The sequence below is a fragment of the Osmia lignaria genome, chromosome 14 (genome assembly GCF_051020975.1).
Source record: "Osmia lignaria lignaria isolate PbOS001 chromosome 14, iyOsmLign1, whole genome shotgun sequence".
NCBI classification, from domain to species: Eukaryota; Metazoa; Arthropoda; class Insecta; order Hymenoptera; family Megachilidae; genus Osmia; species Osmia lignaria.
Window position 1 is genome coordinate 5,990,502 of NC_135045.1, and position 26,677 is coordinate 6,017,178.

Consider the following 26,677-nt stretch of genomic DNA (forward strand, 5'->3'; position numbering starts at 1 on the left):
TCAAAATAACTACGGTAGATTGAGAGTTTTTGAAACATTCAAAGGCTCCGAGTCTTCCACTATTCAAAATCCTCCGTTTTCTAAGTTTCTCTGGTTTTTACAAAATAGTACAAAAAGCAGTCTTTCATTTAGCATCAATCTACTCGTCCTAAGATCTCAAAATAAAAAGTGATTATTCTCGAAACAGAAACTTTCTATGTTCAAAACTTGATTAGAATGTGATAGTAAATTAGAAGCTATTTGAAACTGCGCTACTTCTAGGAAAATGTATTTGACTGCAAGCTATTTCCACAAACAATTATTTTTGAAACAATTTTATTCTCCTTATAATTACAAATTTGACCTTCAACGACGCTAATACTTCTTTAAACGAACAACAGACTTCTTTTATTCCTATCTCGAACGATTTATGAACATGATCGGATTTTATCAGTGGTTTTTGCCTTACTGATAAAAACAATGCAACTCATCAACAGAATAATAAACGCATTTATTAGATCGTAGATATTTAATATTGTACATTAGAAAATAAACGTTTGACGTGTGTATAAGTTTAAATTTGTGCACTAGTATATATACTATGATAGAATATAAAGTCATAGTTAGATATATACAATATAATAATAAGAGTATCTTGCATGTAGCCGTAAAAACAACACAAGCAACACAGCGTGCTGTCATTAGTTTATTCCTTCAGTTGTCCTCTACTTAGAAGTGTTATAAACAGATTGTTGATTAAAGACTCATTAGTAATTCATGGTATCATATTCGTGGTATCATATTGCAAGATCTTTACAGCTCTATTTACAGAGATTAATATAATACCAAGAACTGGTATGAATTTCCTATTGTTTGGGCAACAATAAAATCAAGGTTGCTCAATTAATTAAACAATTTCCTATAAATATCTTCTTTTTATAAACCTACTAAAAAAGCATCCTATACATAGTTCAAAGAAATTTGAAAATATTTCTAAGTTGATTCTATACACTTATAAAAAGACAGTTAGAAAGAGTTTCTACAAATTGTTTTTTTCAAAATCATTACATACAAATAAAATATATGTACATAGATAGGAATGACTTTCTAGAATTTATTTCTAATTTCATAATAACGGAAAGAATTATACAAATATTTTCAAATATTTTCTTTCTTGATTATTATTGGTTAACACCCTTACGTTTATCCACAATTCAAGCATGCCTGTGATCAAAATAAATTATCGACTAAAAATTCTTCTATTTACATTTGACAGGCACTAGGAATGGATATTGAAGAATAACATATCCATTTTATAAAATAAAAGATCTATTTTTCTTTGATACATTCGCATATAAATGGTACAAGGCACGGTTCTCTCGTAATTGTTACATTCGACAGTAAGTAACACTGTTTCAGCTCTTTGAAATCGTTAACACAGACCGGAATAATATCTTTGGGGCCTGGGGCTATCAAACCTTCGAGGGGCCTTTTAATTAGTAAAGGTTAAAAAATTAAAATTTATTTTAAATAAAATTAAATTTAGTAAAGAAAGATCCATTCAATATTTTAGGACATAATAAATGGAAAGCTTATAACGAGGCCCCCTGTAAAGTGAGATCCGTAACTATAGGCCTCCCCCCGGATCGCTTTTTAATCCAACGCTGCGACAATATCAAAAATATTCTTACAACAAGCCATACTGATTAAGTTTAGGGGGCACGAGTGGACATTAAAACACGAATCCGATATGTTTGAACGCGTGCGAAAAGAAACAGCGATTCCTCGATACAATTAAAGTCGTGAATGTATTAATGTAATAAATAAGAACGCGGAATGATCGCAGTATTGTTTATATGTACACCTAATTTATTCTATAGAAATGTCGATACTTTTTCATTGTAGTGTCCTCTAGCTTTTTATTATTTTTATTATTTTCATACCTCTAGATAATTTCTTTTTCTTTAATAATTATTGCAGTCTTTGTTCAAAGTGCCGCCTCTGCTTCGATGTCCTTCCGATATTTCTTGATCTTCTGAGGTTTCCTGAGGGCAGAAAATTATGTTATGATTTTTTATATTAGACTGTGGATACTAAAATTTGGTGAGTTGTACTGACTTTCCGAAGTTTTCACCGTCTTCCAGTGTCTCCGGAAGCGTGCAACCTACGGTTTCCGGAAGGAAGAAGCAAAGAGCAGCACCAATAAGAGGTAAAACCCCGAAACAAGCCGGTGGTAGCCAACTTTGAATGAGATCCTGTACGGAAATGTTCAATAATTTATCCAACAATAATATTAAAGTTCTAATTAACGTGTAAACTAATAAGTAGAGAATAATTTTTAATCAATTGTATATTTATTTTCCATATTTATTTACCTTCTGAAATAATTATAAAATTAAAAGCTCAATTATTAAAAAGTAACAGAAATGATTTTATTATTTGTTTATTGCGTAATGGTACCTGTTTTCATGATATAATGCGATTCAACAATTATACTTGAACTTTTGAGCGATTAAACATGTTACGAGAATTTTATTGGACCAAAGAATTTTTTGACGTAGTGCCGAAAACGATGTTTTCACATATTTAAGCAGATTACTTTTATTGTACAATATGTACTTAACGAATACGGTAAAATAAACCGTTGTTAGAACGTAACAACGATATCCTCGTTATCGCAGAAATAACAGAACTGTGTCGATTACGTATAGACTTACGTGAGAAATGATAAAACGAGTTTTACTAGTACGTAATTTTCTTCCAATAACCCCTTTCATTTTAATATTTTTTATTTCTCATAATAATCCGTTCTATTTTAATTTTTTTATTTTATTTTCATTTTCTGCTTAATAGAAAAACTATAGCTTTTCTTTGATATAATGCAAAGAAAATATTAAAAATAATTAATTTTTTTTCAAGGAAAGTACATTTTTTTAGAAGCATTTATTTTATAAAAATTTTAATAGAAATATAAGTGAAATAAAAAATCCATCGCACGTGTAATAATCTAGAAGATTAACTGCATTAATCTTATTCAAACAAATTTACCATTGTGTCTACCTTTATGACTACAATAAAATAATTAACAATATAATCTTGTTATTTTCTAACTTACCAAAGACACTACAAAAGGTGCCGAGATTGAGCCTATTCTGGCACACATACTGCTAGTGCCAACTCCTATATTTCTAATCACCGTTGGGAATAGTTCACCAGAAAATAGATAAACGGTGGTGAAAGAAACCGACATACCAACGATGCCGGTACAGACTAGAATTAATCGAAGCCACGCGAGATCTGCAAACAAGTGAAATAATTTATTTAACTTTTTGAAATTCATATTATACTATATATTTATCTATTCCAATCAATTAAATGTATCATGAATTTAAAATTCATTAAAGGTTAGATGCAAAAACTAGGCTAATTTTACAGAAAATAAAAAAAACTATTTCAAAATTTATTTCTTAAACTTATAATGAAATATTAATTTTGTAAAGAAAATAGAGCTATCTGGTTCTTGCATCCAATATTGAGTTCATGATGCTGGCCACCAGTGATTCCCATAATGTTTAACGTGTTACTAAATTTTCATTAACAATTAACAAAAATACGGAAACCAAATATATACCCACCGTTTGAAACTACGATGAGTAAAAGAGCAGCGACACCAGTGATCGTATGGCTACAGATCAAAGTGATCCTGCGACCAAGTCTATTCATTGCCCACCAAGCAACGAAGTTGCCGGGTATCTGGATTGCACCGGAAACGGTGAAATTGATGAAAATATTTCCACCGACTTGTCCAATGTACTGCGACATTCCAAACAGTCCCATGCCGCAAACAATCCAGTTGAAAAAGATGGACAACGATTTTCTCCTCATGTTGGGTGTACGGAATAGATCCAGGAAGGATGCTTTGTGATCTAAACCCGATCTTTTCGAGTTCTATGGAAAAAATTATTCAATGACGATAAATATATCAAATTTTAATTTTGAAAAGTTTAATTCATTACAAAGAAATTATGTAATGATTATAAATAATTCCCAGATTAAGTAATTTTTATTTAATTAAGCAGGTAATTACAAAATTTCCTATCATAATAATGTGTGCAATATGTTTGTTTAGAACTTGACTGGAAAAAGAAAAGATTATAATTTTTATTAATTTGTATTTTAACTACCAATCAATATTGAATTTCAAAACGATTATCATTAATGAAAAATTTAATTTATTCGAAATAATTTTATATTGAATGAAATGATACAATCTGCATCAAAATGATTCATCCTCTGTATCTAAAAAGTTCTCAGACAGAACCAATAATAACTCATTGAAAGAAAACTTGTCATCAAAGATATTTTTCTTTACAAATACACAACAAGATCAAGCTATAACCAGAATGTCTTAAATAAAACAATAGTACAACCTAAGGAACTTATCAGTGAGATTTCTCGGATATTGCAGACTTAAATATTCTGTATTAAAGTGTAGGATCTATATTGAAATTTATAATGAGGAAATGACTTATTAAAAATTTCGAAATGGCTTAACAATTAAGCTGATTTAAGTTGATTTTACCTGATGCAGACAGTGCTGTCTCACAAGCTCTGGAATGTCTTTATTTTTTATTTTGTTAATATTCGCCGCTTTTTGCAGGATTTTGCAGGCGGCACGTTGTTTTCCAAATGCGAGCAACCATCTTGGTGATTCGGGTACGATCCACCAATAACTCAGAAGGATAATGGAAGGAAGAGTGATGGCCATTTGAAGATGTTGCCAATGACGGAAGAGAAATGCGAGTCCAGCCAAGGACATATGGCCTAAGCTAAATGGAATTTGGTAAAGTACTGTGATAGCTGCTCGCCATTTTGTACCAACAATCTCCATACCTAAAAAAATATTTGAAAAAATTATTAAACACAAATTTCAGAGAAATCTAATTAACTGGAAAAGTATTTCTTATTCTGATAAATTAAAATTTTGAAATTACTCACTTGGTAGCAATTTCACCTATTTTTAATAATTATATAGAAAATTAATTATACAATAATAAACACTACAGTTACTTACAAATAACGTAACTAGTAACCATTGTGCCCCCAGTAGCCAAAGCGCTAAGTAATTTCATTAACAAGAGTGCTGGAAACCAAGGCACGACAGCGCACCCAATACCGGAAACCAATTGAAGAACTACGGATACCATCAAAGGCATCTTTCTACCATACCTGATGTAACAATCCGTAAAATTTAATTATGTCTAATATTATTTGAAACACAGAAAATTTATGAGAAAATGAAGAGAAATATTGTTTGTACCTATCTGCTAAATTGCCAAATATAATATTGCCCAACAGTACGCCGAACATTAAGATAGATTGCTGGATATTGGCGTAATGAGTTCGACTGCATACTAAGTTCCACTGAAATAATATAATCACAATCATAAAACAGTTTGTACAAATAAAATAAACGAATTATTGCAATACTAAATAATTTAAGTAAATACTATTATATTACAACATTAAAAAGATCTTAAGAATATTTTGTTGTTAACTTAAAAATAATCATTTTAATACTATAATCATGCATCTACTTGTAATTAAGAATATTATGATGTAGATGTTTAACTTCTCACTGTGTTACTGATTGTTTGGTAACAAATATTTTTCTTTTATTTTAAATATTTATATTTGCTATTTTAAAATACTGAACTGTGATTTAACAATTACAATTAATTATGAAGTTCAAATGAAATAGAAATAATATTGAAAATTATTTGTATTTCGAATACAATAAGAACTTGTTTGGCTTTGATAATTATTTAGAAATTTCTTATTAATTGGCCAGTCATGTGAGTAATGCAAATATTTACATTAAATTCTTGTCTACAACTATATATTCTACAAACTATTAAATTACAGACGTACATTTATCAAGCCTTCTTCGTTTCTTTTAATGAATTTTACAAGGTTGCATATACAATTTACACTAATAATGAGCAACACCCTCTACAAATAACTCCATTGAGACAGAGAGAAACTTTCGTTCACATCAATCATTTACATCATACGTTACGCATTACAATACAATTCCGTGGGTCAAAGTGCGCCAACAAATACTAAACTACAATCACTAATAAAACATACTGACCGAACATTTCCACTTACCCCAACGACACGCTTCGTTAAACGTCTAAATCGGTTTCATTATTCGTTTAACATCCGACTCATCGTTTCATTCGTTATCTTTCCATTACGAGAAAAAACGTAAACGTAGCACGCACTACTCGTACTTTTTTTTTTATTAATATAAAGTATTAAGTAAAAAATCATTTTAAAAACAATTTATTTAATTGCAAGTCCGCCGCTGGAATTTAAAGCATCGATTATCGACGCTTCAGCTCGATTCACGAGCAAAGAGAAATTTGAAAAACGCGAAAAGTTTCGAAACTTACCTGGGATATGATGGTCTCCGTGAACATGCTTCTGTCGTACTCCCATTCTGTACACTCTGCCAATGTTCCATTGACATTGACTGTGCACTGATCAGATGTCTCTGAACGAGCTGGTGAGATACAGTTGTAGTCTTGATGTGGCGCCATGAAGACGATGGCGAGCTGGTGCCAAGCGATCGGGAATTTGACCAAAGAGATTGCCAGACAGACGTAAATTTGCCATCTGCCAAGATTCCCAATCGCTTCTTGCACGGCATCGACCTCTTCGCCATTGTCGACAACCTCTTCTTTGCCATTCGACACGTGCTTGCCATTCACTTCCGCTAAAAAAGGAAGAAAAGATTTTTAATCTCTGTGATAATAATCAGCTGACTGCGGATATTTTTTCAAGTATATTCTTTCTTTTTTAAGAATACGCTGAAAGGTATTATTTTCTTTTGCAAACTCTATGCACTTTGTATCCTCTGAATATTTTATTTTATTTTATTTTATATTATCTAGTATATATTACTATGTGTTGTGAATAGATACCGTGTAATAATCAAAGTGTTGTGGATTGTTTAATAATCAAGGTACACTCGTGATCAAATCAGACTTCCCCAGGAAAAATGGTGATGTCCAGGTTTCTCACCCTTCCCCATAGGCGTCCTCGGGGAAAATGACAATGTAAGAAGGGGGCCCTGTATGTATATGGTCCTATTACTTGCGTGTAAACATTTACACGATAAATTTGAATTGATATTTAGTTATTATTATTAATTTAGTTATGTATTAAATTTTACAATATTTAATAATAATATTAATTTTTTTAATACTTCTAATATTAATATCGTTAATATTATAATTTTTCCTGAAGAAGTCTGATTTGATTGCGAGTGTATCCGTACTCTAAGTATTGTGTTTAGCTCATTTTTTACTGTAAGTCCTATTTAGTGATTACGGTCAAAGAATTAGAAAATAAGTTTAACTATAAAGCTCAAATTAAATAACAGCAGCATACGATAAGTCTACTGGTAGTGAATATGATTGAAAATTGATTTAACCCTCGAATAGCAGAGCTGGGTCTAATCGTGAACCATACCTCTAAAACGTATTACACAACGGTGCATTGGCAACCGTGTATTCAAATTCATGAATCGGAGAAGAAATATCTAAAGAAATAATAAAGAATTTAAAAAATAAGCGTGCAAAATATCTAATATTAAATTTGAATTTTAAACCATACATTAGGTTAATAATTCGTTTTCTGAATATTAAATTTATATGAGATATCATTTCAAATTATTTGCTATTGTCAATTGACAGTACTATATTAATTAAAATAAATTGATAAAAGTACAAACAAGCTTGATCAAATCTTAAATTGTAATAATTTAGTATCCTAAATAATTTTCAGATCGTTGTCGAAAAAGTATAAACGCTAAGAGATACATAGTTGTCTTTGTAACAGCTCTATAACATTCATATGCAAATTAAAAACCTTCTGTATTAATACAATGATAATAACACTGAAAATACTGTTACGTGTCATTTTTATAGAAACAAGAAACAATTTTTTCTTTCTTGACGCTTTTTGTAACTTAAAAACCGTCTTACAGCGGAATAATTTCTGTTTGCCTGACCTTTCCATGTTAAGAAACTTGCATAAATACGATTACTCAGGCATGTACATAATTACGTACGTTCACGTGCGACTGTATTTTCAAACACGGATTCACGCGTCCGAATGGAAATATCTCTACTTAGCATTGTAGATTGTCTATAGCCTTCTTACCATGTTAGACATAACAATATTTTTATAAAACACTAGACATGCTGATTCAATTTGCAATAATCGATGCTCATGCATTTCGATCTTAAACAGGAAGTCACAAAGATTTATTTCTTGATTTTTAGAATACAAATTTAAATCGCATTTGAAATAAAATTAATAATCCTCATCTTCAACGGTCAAAAATCTTCAAGTGCAAAATGATTTTTTAATTATTTTTGTAATTTAACATTCAACAATATTTCGTAAAATTTTTAAAAATTGACTTCAAATCTGTGAATCAATTAAAACGTGTATCAATTAACGAATCGAAAGGTTAATTTTTACCACTAATACGTCAGCAATCGTAAGCCTAGAACTATTGAATTACTTAAACAAGTGCCAAAGATAATTGAACGCAATGAAAATGCTGCGGTCAAACGTTATTAAACATGGTAAACACAAATAAAGACTCATCGATAGAAAACACACATCTAATGTAACAATGATTGCGAAGGCTAACTCGATTCAGCAATTAACAAAGTGGAAGATCGCGATTAATTGTCATTTTAATGAATCTGACCTTTTCTCGAGAGCAATGAATGAATTGCATTGCTAAATTATTAATTCATTCGTGATATGCTTCTAGTTTATTGTTCGGAATTGTTTGATATCCAACGACCCGCTGTCCAGACATCCTTGTATCGCGAAGAAAAAGATTTGCAGGAACTTCTCAATAACACGATAAATAAAAAAAGATTACAGAAGAATACAATCATATTCCCCATTGTTTTAAATGAATAACATTTTCATTGCAAAACATGTATGATTCTCTAATGAAATATTCATGTAATTATTATTTATATTCTAAAGATATGAATTGTTTCATATATTTACTTGATAATTATTCAAGGCAGCATTAATTATTACTATAATAATTTAATAATTACAGAAAACTATGACAAAAGGTGGAGAGCATAAGTAAAAAATAATGTAGAATTTAATTATGTGTTTTATGCAAAAAATGTTTGAGGGTCTTGGAATCATCCTTGCAACCATTGGCGTAACTAGGATTCTTTTCGGTGGTGGGTCAGGTCTTTTAGATTTATTAACAGTGTCAAATATTATAAGATAACAAATGAAAAGCTAAATTAAGAAAATGAAGCAATGGTATGATATATCATTGTAATTATAACATATATTATACGCGATCATTTTTATTATAGTAATTAACGTGTTAAATATCTATTAAAATAGATATTTACCATTTACGTTCAAACATGATCTGCCAACGTTCTAAAGCTCGTTAAAATCTTAAAGTATTATTCTGTAAGCTTTCTTAATGGATGTTCCGTTATATTTCATTTTTTCATCTTTCTTTCATGTCGGTATACGTTTATATTTCAGCATTTCTTGGAATTCAAAAAGTATCATGTTTGCATTTGTTTTAAAATCATACCACTTGTATCATTGATTTATTGCTTTGACGTAGACGATATAAGGAACCGAAAAATGGTTACTGTATATAAGCAAATGCAGTTGTAATCATGGTCGTTTACCTTTTAAACACGATACAAGATAATATGCAGTAATATATTTCCTTCATTGTAAGAAATTGGTAAACTTGTTAAGTCTTAGACAAAACAAAATAAATCATTTACTTATCCAGAATAATGATATTAAGCTTCGTATTTTGCAAACAGATCATTATACTTGTTACCAATATCAAGGTTTTTTCAGTTTATTTTCTGAATTTTCAATCATTCTTATAGATAATTAGAGGTATTATATGTATGTAATTTAATACCATTTTTTTATTTTTTTTAAACAAAAAGTGAAAGGTTAAAAACGTTTACTTAATTTTTATAATTTTTCAGATATTTGACACCGGAGCAACCAAATTCATAAAAATGATGGATATCAAATTTTTTATTTTAAATTACGAAAATGATCGAAGGGTTTTTGTTGAAATAAATATTAACTTTTGTAGAAACAAAAAAATGATTATATTTGCTCATTTATTTTTCATCCTTCGTTCATTTATTTAGTAGTAAGTGTACATCCAACACCAGTTGTTGCAATGTTCATTAGAAATATTAATTGATCAGCTGGTGTAACAATGAAACTAATTATAAAATTGTGCTTTATAGTACCTATAGAATTTAGATTAACAGTAACTATTATACGATTAGTGTCTTATCAAATATTTTTTGAACGACTGCATCGTGCGTTTGATAATGGGGATGTTGCAATTTAATATCATGTAACATATTGACAATTGCATTCACGTAGTTAATAAGTCACTCAAACGTTCACGTGCACTATCAAAGGCGGCTACATGAATCCAATGCTTTGTTTGATTTGCGATCAAGATGAGTTAATGAATTACGTAAACCTGATGTTTAATATATTCGTACGCATCTTGTCCACGTCTTCAGAGACGTAAGATTAATTGAACTGCGCACTTCTGCATTGAAATGATCAACAAATTATTAGTAATATAGCTATTACATAGAAAAATGCATATCTTAAAAGTAATAACAAAATATATTATACTAATATAATATATCAGTACAATAATGTAATTGCCAATTTTGTTAACTCATGTTTGAATGGCAGGAAACAAGAATAAGCATATTAATAGAGTAAAATGAAAGCGACAGCGCTATCCTTGGAAACATGTAGATTAGTATCTCGGAAAAATTTGTATTTATTGATTCGCTCTACTTTTAGTCGTGGCTCGTACAATTAGAAAGCTAATTTTTGTCGTTTGTTAAATATATTGCACGCGAGAACAACCGGTTCTCCAGACAACAATTTATTTATTCTAATTATTTTTATATTTTTAAAATAGATTACTCCTACGCATTCGATTTGATGCCGTGTAAACAGGGAACGATTTGCAAGCTAAAGGAAAATTTTAATAATATTACGACAGCAAAATACGTGTATTATGATTTCTTCTTATATAAATTGATAACACTAACTCAGAATAAAAATAAGAAAATTAGTATGTGCGTTTTTTGTATTTTAAAAAATTTAGATGTTTAGTCACTGTATACTGTTTTCTGTGAACCTTTTCATAAATACTTATCACCGAAACTAAAATTCAAGAATTCCAATTTCAGCGAAGAATTATTACATTGCTGTCATATACTTCTTTTATAGGGAAGCAGAAAATCTTCAAACAGTAATTTTGACGATATTCATATTAAAAGTGATTTAGAAAAAAATAACAATTTTCAATTATTAAATGTTATAACATTTAATATATAATTAAGAAATATGAATTCGAATTCTCCCGCGTAAACGTTCATACGCAAGTGGCGGGAGGCCACATTCCTATATATACGAGGCTGTCCCAGCTTCATCGTCATTCTCCCTGCAGATACGTATAGGGTAGAGCGGAAGCCCGACCAAAGGACGACCTGCGGGAAGAGTGAGGATCGCGTGAAACCGAAGAAGCATGTCATGGCTGGTACTGTACAATCGTATGAAGCAATTATGAAGCAATTTTAAAATTATGTGAAGCAACGTTAATGTTATTATAGTGTAAATTACACAAATTATCTGTGTACTATTAGTTGAAAACCACTGATGTAAAATATTAAGATGGAATTAAAATCATTTATTAATATAAAAATTAATAAACCGGTAAGGGAGCACCTTTTCAGATTGCATAAACGTTTTCGAATCTCCTGTTAATAGAGTTTTTCTTAAATAAACTTTACTGATAAATAAGAAATTTATCGCATCATAAATTAAAATTTTTGGTAGCAAGTGATTGCAAAAATAATGTTATAAATTTGTCAATCATCCCTTTGAATTATACAAGGTCATCTTATAAGTAATGTCGTCGCTTATCTTTGGTGAAGTAAATCAGTGGATAACATATTATTCGTTTCGAGCTTTTTAAATGAAAATTAGACAGTAACTGTTAACATCTGCAATTAACGACTTACTAAGTGCAAAATCCATTAGTATGAAAATGCCAGGTATGACACTACGCGATCATAAATTGTTTATATTTATATAATTACTTGACGTTAATTATCCATTTATTCTGTTCACTATTTCAGTACTTAATTTAGAAAAGATTCAACGATAATAAGAGAAGCAAATTCTTAATTTATCATTGGTAGAAAGAAATAATAATTTTTTTAAACACGATAAATGAAAATTACCTGGAAAGTGTACAATGTACAGTCATGAAAGGATGAGGAATTATAGGATACTCTATTATTATGCACGGTGCCCAGCTTTCTAATTAAATAACTTTTCATTCTAATTTGTCTTACTTTGTAAAGTTTAAAAAAAACACACAACAGTTCGTTACTCTTCAATCGTTTAAGATTCACTTACAATTCACTTGAATCGGCATTGAAAACGAATGATTAGCTCTGGTAGCCGTTAATGAGATAACGGTCGAAAGAAAAAAAACTACAGTACTCTTAATTAAACTGTTGACTCCGGATCAATTACCGTTCATTTGCAATCGTCATTGCTCAGTGACGAACACCGTTGTCGACGTTATACGTCGACATGTTATTGCTCAAGAAGAGGGTGTGCGCCGGAAAGAGTAATACGATTGGTCGATAGGGCACCCTCTTATCGGGCACAAATGTACTTCGATACACTTTCTTACATGTGTTTGCATGTCAACCGCTTCGTGCAAAAACGAGATGCGGTTTTGATCAAAAAAACCGGTTATAATTACTCGACTTCATACCGAACGGAACTGATAAAACGAAAGAATTGCAAGAATTGTCGGTGATACTTCATGGTTTCAGTCTTGAAAGGATCGAAAAGAGTTCAGATATATACCTTCGACAAAATTTACATAATTTTCAATTTTTTTATTCAAAAATATTCATAATTGTAGAAGTTATAGTTAATCACCCGAAAGCCTTTTTTTAGTAGCGTTTTGAAATTATATTAAGAAATACTGGTTATAAAAAAAAGTATCAGAATAGAGTCTACCTTCTAGACCTTGGCAGTTAAGAGTTAGAGGGCTTTTTTCAGAATATATGTTTATTTCTGTTGAGATACCAAAGTGATTGTATTGGGTGAAGCACATAACTGGAATCATTTCGATAACTTTTTTAGTTGAAGGGTTTATAAGAAGGTCATTTCTTTTATCATCTGTGTTTTTCGAAATAAGAAGGTCATCTTCCATTTTTTAAACGAAGATCAAAGTTTTCGTTACAACGAAGGTTGTAGATAACATTGAAACATGCTTAGTGATACGTACTGAAATGGTAATTGAACAACTTTTAAAAAAATTCGACCAATTTACTAAAATAAATTTGTAATGAAGAATAAAAGTGTACTTATATATTTATTTATATAATTATATTGATATTAGTGAAGGCTACTTCAAAGAGAAGTGATTCTATCACAGAAACGTATAAATCCATATTTAATCGGTATGCGAAAATCAAAGCCAGTACTATCCAAATCAATTAATTATTAATTTTGATATATCAGAATCGAAATCGTAATAAGATTTTCTATCTAATCTATTAAACCAATTAAATCCCTTTTTATATTTTTGAAGTTTATATACCAATACTTCAAATTTCAATTTTTAATTTCTGTATAAACTTACATTTGTATGTAAATCATATTTCTATTAAATAATTATTATGTATAGCACTCAGCATGTTTCATATTCTCCCTTCATTTATTACTTTGCTCAAAAAATCCATCGTTTATGTAACCATCGATGAATCAAAATTAGACTTTCATACATACCGGGAAAGAAACAACTGAACGTGATAAGGAATACTTTGAAGTTGATGATAAGATGTAACAAAGGATTCATTATATTGAGAATCATTACTTGACGATAAACTCACACTTATAAATTTCATTTCATATCTTCTTATTACAACATTATATTGTAATATCATCTTATTATAAATAATAATTAATACGTTTATCGTATCCTAATAATTAAATTTTATTTTGTTTATAAGAAAGATTGCTTCATTTGTTGAAACTTCACAGTATAACATATACGTATACACCATATTTATGAAATGTTTCACTAGCTATTATGTTAAACAAAGAACATTTTTGTTACGAAATCGTTTGATATCAGTATACTTAACGCCAACGTGAACTTGCATTTAATATTCGTCTGTCTGCTGTGTAAATTGAACCGGTTGAACTTTCCTTCTTCGAACTTTGTTCGGGTCAAATTGAGCAAAGTTCCCCAACGAATGAATCATGGAGTTCGATAATTAAAATGTATCATCTAAAACACCGTTTTCTCGTGTAATCTTATATTATAATGGTACATGCATAAATAAGAGTGACTGATTCACAAATACAGTTTTAGAAACTAAAATAACAATACTTTCAACATCAAACGTTCTTAAAAACAGCAAAATAGATTAAAATTGACTAAAAATTAGACAATTAGTCAATTTTTAATATACTCTTTGTTAAGAACATAGTTAGTTGCCTATAAATTGATTTATAACGTTTAAAATGAATCAAACCTTTCTCGAGCACTCTGCTTGTCTTAATAACAAGGAAGTAATGGCAGGGACAAATGGTTACAAACAAGGCACTTCTGTGATCCCTCAAGATATTCATTTCATTAAACACGCAATTGCGGTTCTAATATAGTTTCATTTACCGTTGTTACACAATTCTCGTAACACTTGTTTTACGATGTCAAACGTACAGGCAAGATATAACTGAAAATGGCATATGCCTATCCATTACAGTTGCAAACAATTTGACTGTAAATACAGTGGACCAAAAGATATAGGGGTCACTTTACTTCCTTGCAATCATTTTATATAACTCTTTGAAACACGTTAGGACTAAAAGTATTCCACCTTTCTTAATACCATAATATTTATAGTAGGATATTTTTTATACTACCCTGTAAAATTAAAATTACTTTACTTACTTTGTTAAATTTTATGAAAATAAAATTTCTGTAGAATATGGGCTTTTTCATTTACTAAAGTTCCGTGCTTCAAAGAGATATAAAATTAAAAAAAAAAAAACAAAGAACAAACCGTATTACATTAAGTAATAAAATACAACGATGGTAATATTCTACTAACTTAATAAGACTGAGCAATTCATATTTGAATTAATAAAAGAGTAAACCTGTTGTCAGTAACATCATTCAATAGCGTTCTTGAGTGTAATATCAGTAATAGCGTTCTTGAGAGAGTCTCTTTCATTTACCTTAGATCCTTTATTTAATTTAACAGAGATTTCGAAGTTCAAAGCATTAATCATAGATTTCTTATGTAAGAAAAAGAAAGAATCAAAGAGATACAATCGTTTTCATTCTTCTACTTGACTTCAATTACTCCGATGCCGTTTACGGGTATGAATCAACTTACCAGTAATTAAAACATTACATGACATAGACAACACCCACGTGGATTGTTATCCGTGCAAATATAACCTACGTAAATTGAAATGAAATTCGAGGAGCTATCAAATCAACTATGCAATAACGTTTCCATGTAAATAGCTGAAACAAATTAGAATTTAAAGAAGAAAAATACTATTATTTTTCCTGTTGGTTTTCCCGAAATCACTTATCATACATATCTTGAAAGCTATACGTCTAATTATTATCAGACGGAAAAGCGGCGGAACTCATTCATAACACTGGGAAACACAAAGGGAAAATGAATTTTCATTAAAATTGCTAATCCAGAGAATTAATAAGATTCTATGCGTTTACACATTATACATATATGAGTAATGATTATTAGAAGGAGAGTCTCTCAAGAGCGCCACCGATATTATGATTATAAATGCATGATTACGATTGATATCTTCTGCTATATTGATAAAATTAGTGGAAACCGTTCATTTATATGCATTTTGTTAAATAATGAAACAATAGTAATCACAATACAAGGACAAAATGTTTATCAACAATAAGATACCTGAAGTGAGATTTTTGCAATAATACTGTAAATGAATTTTTATTGAATTTAAGAAATTCACAAAATTGTAAATTCAGTATATAAATTTTCAGACTCGTTTTTCTTCAATCACCACTGAGTAATATTTTTAACTCCAAAATTGGTTCTCGGAAAAAAAATTGGAACAAGATTCTTTGGTAATGAGTTCGTACCGTTTGATCCTTTATTACGTTTAAGTATAGCAAATGACGAGGAAACCAGTTTCAAACAAAAAACCGATCGACGGGTTCATGTGAACCGTAAAATGGTACGGTAACCTCGAGACAGTGGAAAAGTAGCCTTCATTCCCATGCGTGCAACTTCGTCTACCTTCTTGGGAGACTCGAACGATCCACGCATATTACCAGTCTTTCTAGATCAAACGCTTCCCTCGATTTAACGCTGATTCGTTGCAGTGCAACCGAAGAGATCGTTTATTCTCATGCGAGAAATGCATCATGATTCGAGGGCATTGTCTTTCACGCGAATAAATTTTGTGACCGAGGACAAACAGTCCCTGAAGCTGAACTGATGGAATTGCAAAAGCAACCTACTTTAAGTTTTATATCTTGTCCGACATGAAAGTAGATGAGAAAATTAACCCTCGCTGTAAATATCCTTTTATTTTATATGCTGTTGATGAATTTATTTATAACAGATCATTGTATTTAATTATATTTAATTGCATTTAATTTCCTAGTGATTTGATTACTCTTTGCCTATAGTTCGCTTAAAGTGGTTTAATGATTATATGATGTATGAAAACATTCAAATTCTCATGAAATTGAATTAATATTAAATAGAGAATAGATTGACATACCATAACTGTTGGTTTGCGTATTCTTCATATCACTGTCTGGTTGTGCAGCTATTTTGTTTCTTTGCGATACGTGCACGTTTTATTTTCTTTAATGTGTTATCTGTAACATGGAAATTCATGAATTTTTATCTGTTCAAAGAAATTTAATTACCGCTCAATATGATCAATAACTTTGTTTCAATTTTATACTTTGTAGAATTTTATAGGCAAGTTTCAGTCCGATAATGATAGCATTAATTATAGATAAAATACGTAAATTTATTTATTTAAAAAATTTTTAGTTTTACATAAAGGAAGGAAACTGGCTTAACGATTAGCAATAAAATCTCTATAACTATAAAAGACACGAGGAGAAAAAAATTATAAACGCGAAGTTTATTGCTAATAACTTTGCAAGCAATCGTCCTCCATCCGTGCAAAAAGCTAATTATCTTCTATCAGTTCAATCAAAGAAACGTTAATTAGTCACTTTTTTTCGATTTCTAGACATCCTGTAACTCTATGTAAATCGATTGTAATGAAATCTATGCGTTTGAATGTAGAAAATCTATGCCTCAACTGGGTAGAGGCCAACGTGGGCTTTCCCACCCCAGAAGGAGATTCAAGTTACGCCAATGTTAAAAGCATTATTTACAAAAATGAGTTTAATGGAGTGTAATTTATTTAAATATAGATTAAAATAATTTATCTTTTTCAAAGAGAAGCTATAAATTTCTGAATTTCAACCTACTACTACCAACTTTACTCTCACCCACCTTATTATCAACTTCAATAAATTTAATTTTCAATAAGATTAAAATCTCCAACTTACACTAAATCCACTACAAATATTTACAAAGGTTAAATAAATAAATCTTGATTACATAAGGTCGAAATTCTTTTATAAATATTGTTAAAATATTCCCAAAAACACAGTTCCACATGTTTACAAAAGAAAAGCCCAAAATCGTCTAAATATCGACGTTATCAGATAAATTAAACCAGTACAGTTGGTCTGAGTTAACTGGAGATAAAGGAAATTCCATATTACATCAAATCTGAGTTAACCCGAATTAAGTTCTCAACCAGTTAACTACCCCGTCATTTTCCAACGCAACTATTACTTCGACTCCTTCCTTTTTCCTTTATATTTCGTCCCAAACATCAAATTTGATAATCGGCTGCAATAAAAAAGCAATAAAGCCTCGTCCACGAATTTCCAAACACTCGAGTTTCAACCTCGCCCACCAAGAGCCAGTTAAACGTTTCGTAATGCAAATGCTACCTCGTTAAACGCCCATGAATCTTCGAGCGAACGTAATCGAACGTTGCAGGATTACCAAACTGCAGAAACATCGATTACAGATGGCCGATGTGTCCACCGTATGCCTGTTTTCAGAGGCAAGAATCAGGACAATGCAAGTCTCGTTAGAAGGACAGAATGTTATTGACCCGTGAGTGACAGAGAGAAAGGGAAAGCAAAAGGAAAAACTGTTAAAGTAGCCAGTACGGTGAGCAAAGAAAATCGCAAATATCCATGATCGTTCGGGAACGTTACGACGCTTATTACCGGAGCTGATTGTTATTATATACCATGCACGAGGATGCTAATTACACGATTAGGTGCCACTAGGAATCCTGCAAGTGGCATGTATGTGCGATCACAGCCGATAATTTGCGATTTTTTCGAGACGAAGTAATGCCGATTCCTTCCAGAAGAACCAACGTGCGATTAATCGACAGTCAAGCTAATTGCAAGTGTTTGTGTGTTGTAGGGTCAACTCACTGGCATAGCGCCATGATCAAGCATGCTTGCTGATGGTTTTAATACCACGATGAATGCTGATGTAGTACTTCATTCAATTTGAGAATCGTATGAGCTACTGCCCATGGTTGCTATTATTTTACGACGGATAATTGATCGTGAAAGTTAAATATGATCTAAGAAAATTTGGTAATCTCCAAGTTAAAAATTGATATCTCAATTTGCAGCTGCTATTATTCTTTTGCAAATTATTTTTTCAAAAATCTAGTCAACACAGACTATATAATTTATTATTTCTAGTAATCTAATTTTGACCCTCTTAAGTATTCATATCCCCCTAATTAGAAATTTTTTTATTCTTAAAAATAGAATAAATCCAACTGTTAAAAAACAAATCAATTAAGCTAGTTTCATCTATAGAGGGTGATCCATGCAACTGAAGCAAGTCTTTCTTTTCTGTTTTGATTATAATTAAAATAAAATATTATAAAACTGGAATACATAGCTCAAAGAAGACCATGTTCCTTTTGAAAGTAAGTACACTAGTGATCAACTCAGAGTTCCCCAGGAAAAATGATGATTTCTCCTATAGGTATCCCCGGGGAAAGTGGCAACGTAGGGAAAGAACCCCTATACATACCAGTCTGGCTCTATCACTTGCGCGTAAACGTTCATGCGCGAAAACTTGAATTGATGTTTATTTGTTATTTATATTTCTTAATTATATACTAAGTTTTATAACATTTTGAGAATTCCTGCTTCCCCTATATCGCCATTTTCCCTAGGGAAGCCTAATTTGATGGCGAGTAGTACAGTGATGCAAATGCTATTTATATGTGGTTATACCACTTACAAACCTTCTCGTGTAAGAAACACAGGATTCCAGTTCACAAAATGGTATTAAATTTCCACAAAATATTAATTTCAGTATAATCTTTGTTGAAACTTACTGGATATTTAATACTAATTACGATGAAGTTAATATTGTTAACAAGAATTGTCTTATTTATTGAACAAATACCCTCCTAAGGTATTTATAGCTGAAAGATTTACCTTGAACCGTTGTTTATAAGATATTGCAACATTAATCAGTCCTCTGCACAACTACCATAGTTGTACAATGATTTATCTTATTGTTCAAAAACATAAGGTCCCTTAGATTTATCGCGTTACTAAATGTTTTGATATGCAAATATACCAAAGGAATACATCAAAGGATGTGATGCAATTGTAGATAACAGAGTGCGAAGTATACGAGATCTAACACATTCCATTTGTTGATTTTCATTTCTTTATTTTTTTTTAATTTGATGTTATACACGCTTACCGCGATTGATAACTACGTCAATATCTTATTGCTTACATCAGACGTCTACGTCTACGTAAGTAATAACATGTTTCGAGATTTCCATATTTCAAATATTTTTTCTTAATTTTAACTTTGATATGTTATTTTTTAATTCTTTTATCCATTTCTTACTGGCGTAAGTAGATTTTTAATTTTATCAAATTTTAATAATTTTTATATTCCTTTTCTTTTTCCTAGTTGTTCTGCTTTGTTTTATAATATAAAAATAATTAGGCTACTACTAGAGAAAAATTAAAAAACATACTTTTACATATGTAATTCATCCCCCCAAAGGCAAGTTTCCTGTACCCTCTGAATGCATTGATTTCAATTTGATAATTGTTCATTTTGGGGCATAAGTTATCAAAACTTTTAAATATAATTTTCTCAGTATATAACTCTTTTTCGGTACATAATTACAAGATACATTGATTCCATAAATACGTAACCGTCAAAATATTGCTACATATTGTTTTGATGTACATTGTTATTCTCACAATGTGTTTATGTTTTAAACATGGCGCAGACAAAATACATTCTGAAATAACAGAGTTACGATCACGTCAGTCGACTAAAACATTGTTTACAATTAATCGTATTATCTCTGTAAATCCATTAGTAACATTAATTTATTAACAGAACGCGAGAGCTTCTATGAACTTTTTAAGTGGGTTACTGGTCTACTTAAGATACGTAATCAGCTACTTATTTGAAAAATACTATGAAACCTGTCGTCGATACTGTAATGTATTAGAAAATGTTTCAATCTACACAAACACCATAATTCTTCGACTTGAGATCACCAGTTAATCGCTCCCAGTATTTCTCAACAGAAATTCTCAGTAAAAACGAGAATCTACATGTATTCAGAATGTAAGGAAAATAGCCATAGGAATTTCCAAGTACTGAGGAAAACTGATTATTGCTTAATAAAGTCATAAAAAGTCCTTTCAGGCATTTCCACGCATCAAGTATATAATTTTTGTGACATTTAAAATTATTTGTAATTGACTAAATAACCTCGTTCCTACTAAAACAGGTGATTAATCTCTATAGACATTCATATTTCATTTATTTTTTCATTTTTATTTAATTCAGCAAATACTAATTATAACGCAAATTGTGCAGCGTACATAAATTAACATTTTCAAATATGATTCTATTAGTACTGTTTTGTTAAAATTGCAAGAATCAAAGATTCTACAAAATATATGGTAATTAAAGTATTGAGAAACTAAGAAATTGCAATCGTTTTTATAGCAAGATCAAAATAGTCACAACTTCACAAAATGAAAAGTTAAACTTATCAGTAATTTGAAAAACAGTTTTATAGATCAGTATTAACTTCTGAGTGGCTCGAACAAGCTCATTGAGAGCACATTTTTAAACCGGTTACGAAACGGAAGTTACTTCAACAGAGTGTACTTGAGATAAGAAGCTTTGTTATTAGCGTGCTCGGAATGATAACCAAATTCATTTATCATGTATTGTTTACTACATTTTTCCTCTATTCCATTTCTGAACGAAGTTCCAAAATTTTTATTATTTTCACATTGTAGAGAGCCTATTTACCTGCATAGATGAATTAGTCATGTTTTGACAATGAAGAAGTTACATCTGTGAAAACAGTCGCTTGTACCTACTAATTATTTATTGATGAACCTTAACTTGTTAATATGTTTATATATCGTACATTTTAATCAACATAAGCCACAAACTTGTATGACTTGTACGAACCGGATATGACTTGTGTCTGTATACGCATGAATATTGATGGAGTAGCAGGAAACAGTATTCTCAAAATTCTTAACCTTTCGGCTGGTTCGTTCTTGTTTTTTGTTCATTGGCTGTTATACATAACTTACTTACACTGCATTGGAAATCAATTATTGCCGACAACAAATACATACAATCACTACCAATTTAGATACTGATTAACTTTAAGGCACAACAGGATATTTTCTTGACAGTTTTAAAATGAATAATGAACAATTTATTCATCAAATTTTAAGGCTTGATTACCTGAATATTAAACGACAGACGTTATAACGAAATGGGTAATCTATTTAAAAAACTTTACATTTTAGATAAAACTATTTTAAATAGTGTATTAAGTCATTAGAAACACATTTAATCATCATATTCAATTCAATATTTAATTTTAATATTAAGTTTTAATTCGATAAACTTTAGTGTGCATCTACCACAATAGAATTTAATAGTATACTTATTAAAATATAGTGTGTATTATTTTCTATTTTTCCGTTCAATATCTGTATATGATGTTTTATTACGGAAAACGCGAAATTCAATTTCTGAAACGTAAAGCTTGTTCAACGTAAGGAGTTTTTATTGGTTCGTTGCTATTTCCGTGCAAATTGTTGAAGCATCGCACACATCTTGTGCCACGTGTGCAACGGAATAAATATCAGCATGTGTAAGTCGAGAATGAGAGACAGTGATAAAAACAAAAGTGCCGACGATGTATTAAAAGCGTACTTACCGTGTTCTATTGATTACATTACGAATAGATAAATTTTCTACAAGTGTTATATCATCGATACATCGTCAGATATCTTAATACGAATCATTTTCATATAATTTTGAAATATAATGTCCTTATGATTTATGTTATTTTATATCAATTGTGTTAAACTTAAATTAGTTCATCTAATGGGACATTCCAGAAAGATTTTTGTATTTTCAATATCTTTTTAATTACTTTTTAATTGAACTAATAAAAGAAGGTCATATAATAGCTCAAAGCCTGCTTTTATGACGCGATGAAATTAATTATTTCATTTTTTAATTTAATTTCTTTTTTTTAAATTCAATGCAGAACATAGAAATTACAAATCTGTAGTTGATATGCAGTTGAATTGAAGCTGTTCATAAATTAACTAATGCTCTCTGTCTAAACCTAACTATTTTTATTGCATTTAATCCTTTTATGTTATCGTGATTTTTTTTAAGGTAAAACCAAGATAACAACGATGATGGAAACAAAACTTTTTCATTCAGATCGCTGAAGAGGAAACAAGAAAGAATCATTCCAAACGAAAATCAACTATTTTCTCCATTGTCTCAACTGTCCTTCATAAAAAGCTAATTATATCGGTTCTGGTTTATATATTTATATTACAGTCAGTGCCATTCGGGTTAGTTTGATATACCAAATAATTATTTGAAGGTAATTCAAGTTTGAATGGAAACGATGAGAAACGAGAGCAATCTTTCTCGTTTTACTCGAGAAAGTCTGTATGGCATTGAACTTCGTCCACAGTTGCATTTGGCTACAGTTGCTGTGATCGGATCAACTGCGCATATTTGTTGGCCCGTTGTTATGTTAAGACACTAAGCCTCAGACTTGTGCTAAAAAGAATTATTTAAACGTGCACGCACATGCTGCATCGTCTCGTGCATTATAAGATTGGGACATTGCAGCAATTACAGCAGAATACGTGCAGTTTTTCATTACTATTCTTTACTCCATTTAGTATTCATTCTATTATGTAAAATTATACTTTCATTGAAAAATGTTGCGGTGTACAGAATCTGAAGATGTAAAATCTTTATTTTGGATAGAAAAAAGAAAAAAGTATTTGTCCATCAACGTGTTAGATTTTGGGAATGATTAAATTCTAAAACTGAATATACAAAAATAAAAAATAATATATTAAAGTCATAAATGCACGACACTAGCCACTAATGTATTATAATACAATATAATTTTCGATGCCATATTTATCCATTAATAATCAGCTATACATACATAACGTTCAAACTTGTTGGTACAAATTATAATAAAAATTAATTGAAAAGCGGCAAGAATAAAACAAAATTAATATCCCTTTCACTGCAACACATGCCAGGCAATAAACAAAGCGGAAACATGTTTCTTGATATTTAATAAATTTTTCGTCGTTTGGACACGTTCCACGCGGGCATTTGCAATTGCAGCAAGAATACGCGTTTTGAGTGATCGTATAACGTTAGATTATCCGCGGAACGCCTCTTCGTAAATCCAAAATCGCCGGAAAACTGTTGCATGAATCATGCTACACACGTGTTGGTACAAAAAGCATCTGAACACCCACGTATTCTCACACGCGTTTCTGATGCTAGAAACGAAACCTTGATTTTTTATACAATAACTGACATTCTGCCAATTTTCCACGCGACACAAAAGAGGAACTATAAAATATAAACTTTTCTAACGATACAAAATTGACGAGAAAAATACGGGATCGTGCAAGCCATAAAAGAGAATTTTTCTGAATAATCTTATCAAAAAAGTTTATCTTTTCTGATAATCTTTAAGATTAATTTGTCTTCTTTCTTTCGTTTGCGTTAATCGCGATAAGTCGACTAACGACACAGTGGGATTAAATTAAACTCTAATTTCTAATTATCTTTATTTATCGTATCAGAGTATTAAACTTGCAGCTTTTTAAACTCAAAAGCTTTAAAGCTAAGAGCTTACCATTTTCTTAACGGTTTTAAAATAAAGCGACGAACAAAGATATCTCACAGTTAGGTCGGGGCATTGTGCCTCGTTCGTTAGAAAACGGAAGTAGCAGCCTAACAGCAATTACGATTGATCTGAATATTAGTTGATCGTAAAACGAACTCTGAAGTTCTTCGTTTATGTGAGGAAGAGTTTCTCTATACGATAGTCAGAAGAATTATTTCTCACTTCCGGCCAAGATGTGAAATAATTATGTTGTTAACACGTTGACGATTGCAGTGAAAACGCTAATTATTAAAGACATAAACAGTCTATTTTCAAATTTAAGCAATTCGTATACTTTTAATATAATAGCAGTGTTATTCAAAATTTGTCTGTTCCTTTCTTCTTTTTTTTAAATTTGAAGCATGGACCATCGGTGATCCCCCCTAATAATCAACGTCTTAAAATATTTAATACTTATTAATAAATATTATAAAATATATCTCGTTTTCTAGGTGATAAACTAATGCTTCATTAAAATTCTTGATGTTTAATCAGATTTTCCGAACAGGATGCTCATTCAATCGCGACCTTGCATTAAACTCGGATTTGTCTTAATTTGTAGATTATATAATTCTAGAGATAATATTAAGACACAAATAGATTTTGATAGAGAAATGAGAGCGTGAATTTGGATTAACAAGTGCATTGAAGGAAATCATCGCTTATCAAAGCATATTTTTAGAGGCAACATCTGCGAGTAACTCGATTCTAACACCAATATTTGTTGCATTAACATGAAGGGATAAACTTCAACCTTCTATGAATGAAGTAGGTTGAACAAATTTACAATGCAGCAGATATTGTCAAAATAATATTATCGAGTTTTCATAAGCTTTTGAAAATTGTACGACATTGGTTTTATAAATTTAAGATTATTTAAATGTCTATAAATTATATGAATTGTTAAATAATTGCAATTAAAATGAATTTTCCATTAGTATGAATCCTTAATAGTAGTTTTTCTTTTTCTTTAAATGTAACCTAACCATTACTGTACAGACAAATAAACATTGCTAAAAGCAAATTTTTAAATATTTCAATGGAATTCTATGGGCCCCATTACACTATTTACATGATGAATTGGCCACAATACCAGTTATGGATCAAGCCGATCTAAAAAACGTTGAACATCATATGGCACGTGTGAAACGTGACAATGTTAATCGGGAGATATCAAGTGAATTACTGTCACTCTTATCTTATTAATACATATGATTTATCTCAGCGCCATGTATCTACGAACCAATAATAAATAATTGCTCAATTATTTAAAAATATCATGCTCGATAACTTTTGCCCTTTTCGTACGTACATTTCCGATGGACCAGAAATATTTCAAAGCAACTTTATTGTCCATCACAAACCAACTTTAAATCATAGTTAATTCAAGACGAGTTAAAAAAAATATTTGATGCAATTCACGGGTTATCTGTTATCGCAAATATGCAGTCTTAATGCACTTGTACACACAATTCATGCACTCTACGACAGAATACCATACAATGTGCTGCTTTTATTTACAAAAGTCCATTTTGTAACGTGCACAATGATAAATGAAATGCTATATTTTCACTAAAAAACACTACATTTTATTTTCAATACAAAATCCACGTTACGAGCAGACACTGTTAAAACAAAATAATTTTCATTTATTATCAAGAATTTATTCCTCACCTCAGCTGCAGTGTGACGGACAGATGTTTCTGGAGATTCTCTCTCGATCGTTCGATTTCCCGTCCCTTTTCCCCTCAAATTTGGAGCATCAATCTCGCCAATCTAAGACGCTCTTATATTTCAAAATAAAAATTAAACTTTCATTCAAGAATTTATCTCTCTTATCCAGTCTTTAGGAAATTGTGTAATTAAATGATCGTCTTCGATAAAATAAAAAAAAAAGGTGGAAAAGAAGAAAAGTTGGAGTCAATTGGATGCGATTTGTAGCTAATGATTTCTTGGATTATTTAAATTTTAGGTACGATGCAGTATGTTTGACACTACGTCGACCATGCGTCGTGCACGAGCTGCGACGATCAACTAAAGCAGAAGGGAAGCGTTTTACTCGCGCGTGTTGTTCGTGCGAAACTGACTCGATCACTCGCGTGACTCCACTTCGGGA

General features: G+C 30.6%; 1 protein-coding gene and 1 long non-coding RNA gene across 2 annotated transcripts; one reads left to right on the plus strand and one right to left on the minus strand.

Annotated features, from left to right (window-relative positions):
* Positions 1-1,286: 1,286 nt before the first annotated feature.
* On the minus strand, positions 1,287-26,677 carry LOC117605674 (organic cation transporter protein). The gene is made up of 10 exons (XM_034327269.2): positions 26,236-26,677; positions 16,957-17,056; positions 6,438-6,760; positions 5,300-5,403; positions 5,054-5,208; positions 4,562-4,872; positions 3,615-3,927; positions 3,095-3,276; positions 2,098-2,234; positions 1,287-2,024 (listed from the first exon to the last, which is right to left on the minus strand). The coding sequence occupies exons 2-10, from the start codon at positions 16,982-16,984 to the stop codon at positions 1,967-1,969; spliced, it is 1,611 nt and encodes a 536-aa protein (XP_034183160.2). The 5' UTR covers positions 16,985-17,056; positions 26,236-26,677; the 3' UTR covers positions 1,287-1,966.
* Positions 6,821-10,145, plus strand: LOC117605676 (uncharacterized). The gene is made up of 4 exons (XR_004581774.2): positions 6,821-7,103; positions 8,837-9,036; positions 9,140-9,978; positions 10,065-10,145. It is a non-coding gene; the product is annotated as an uncharacterized LOC117605676 (long non-coding RNA).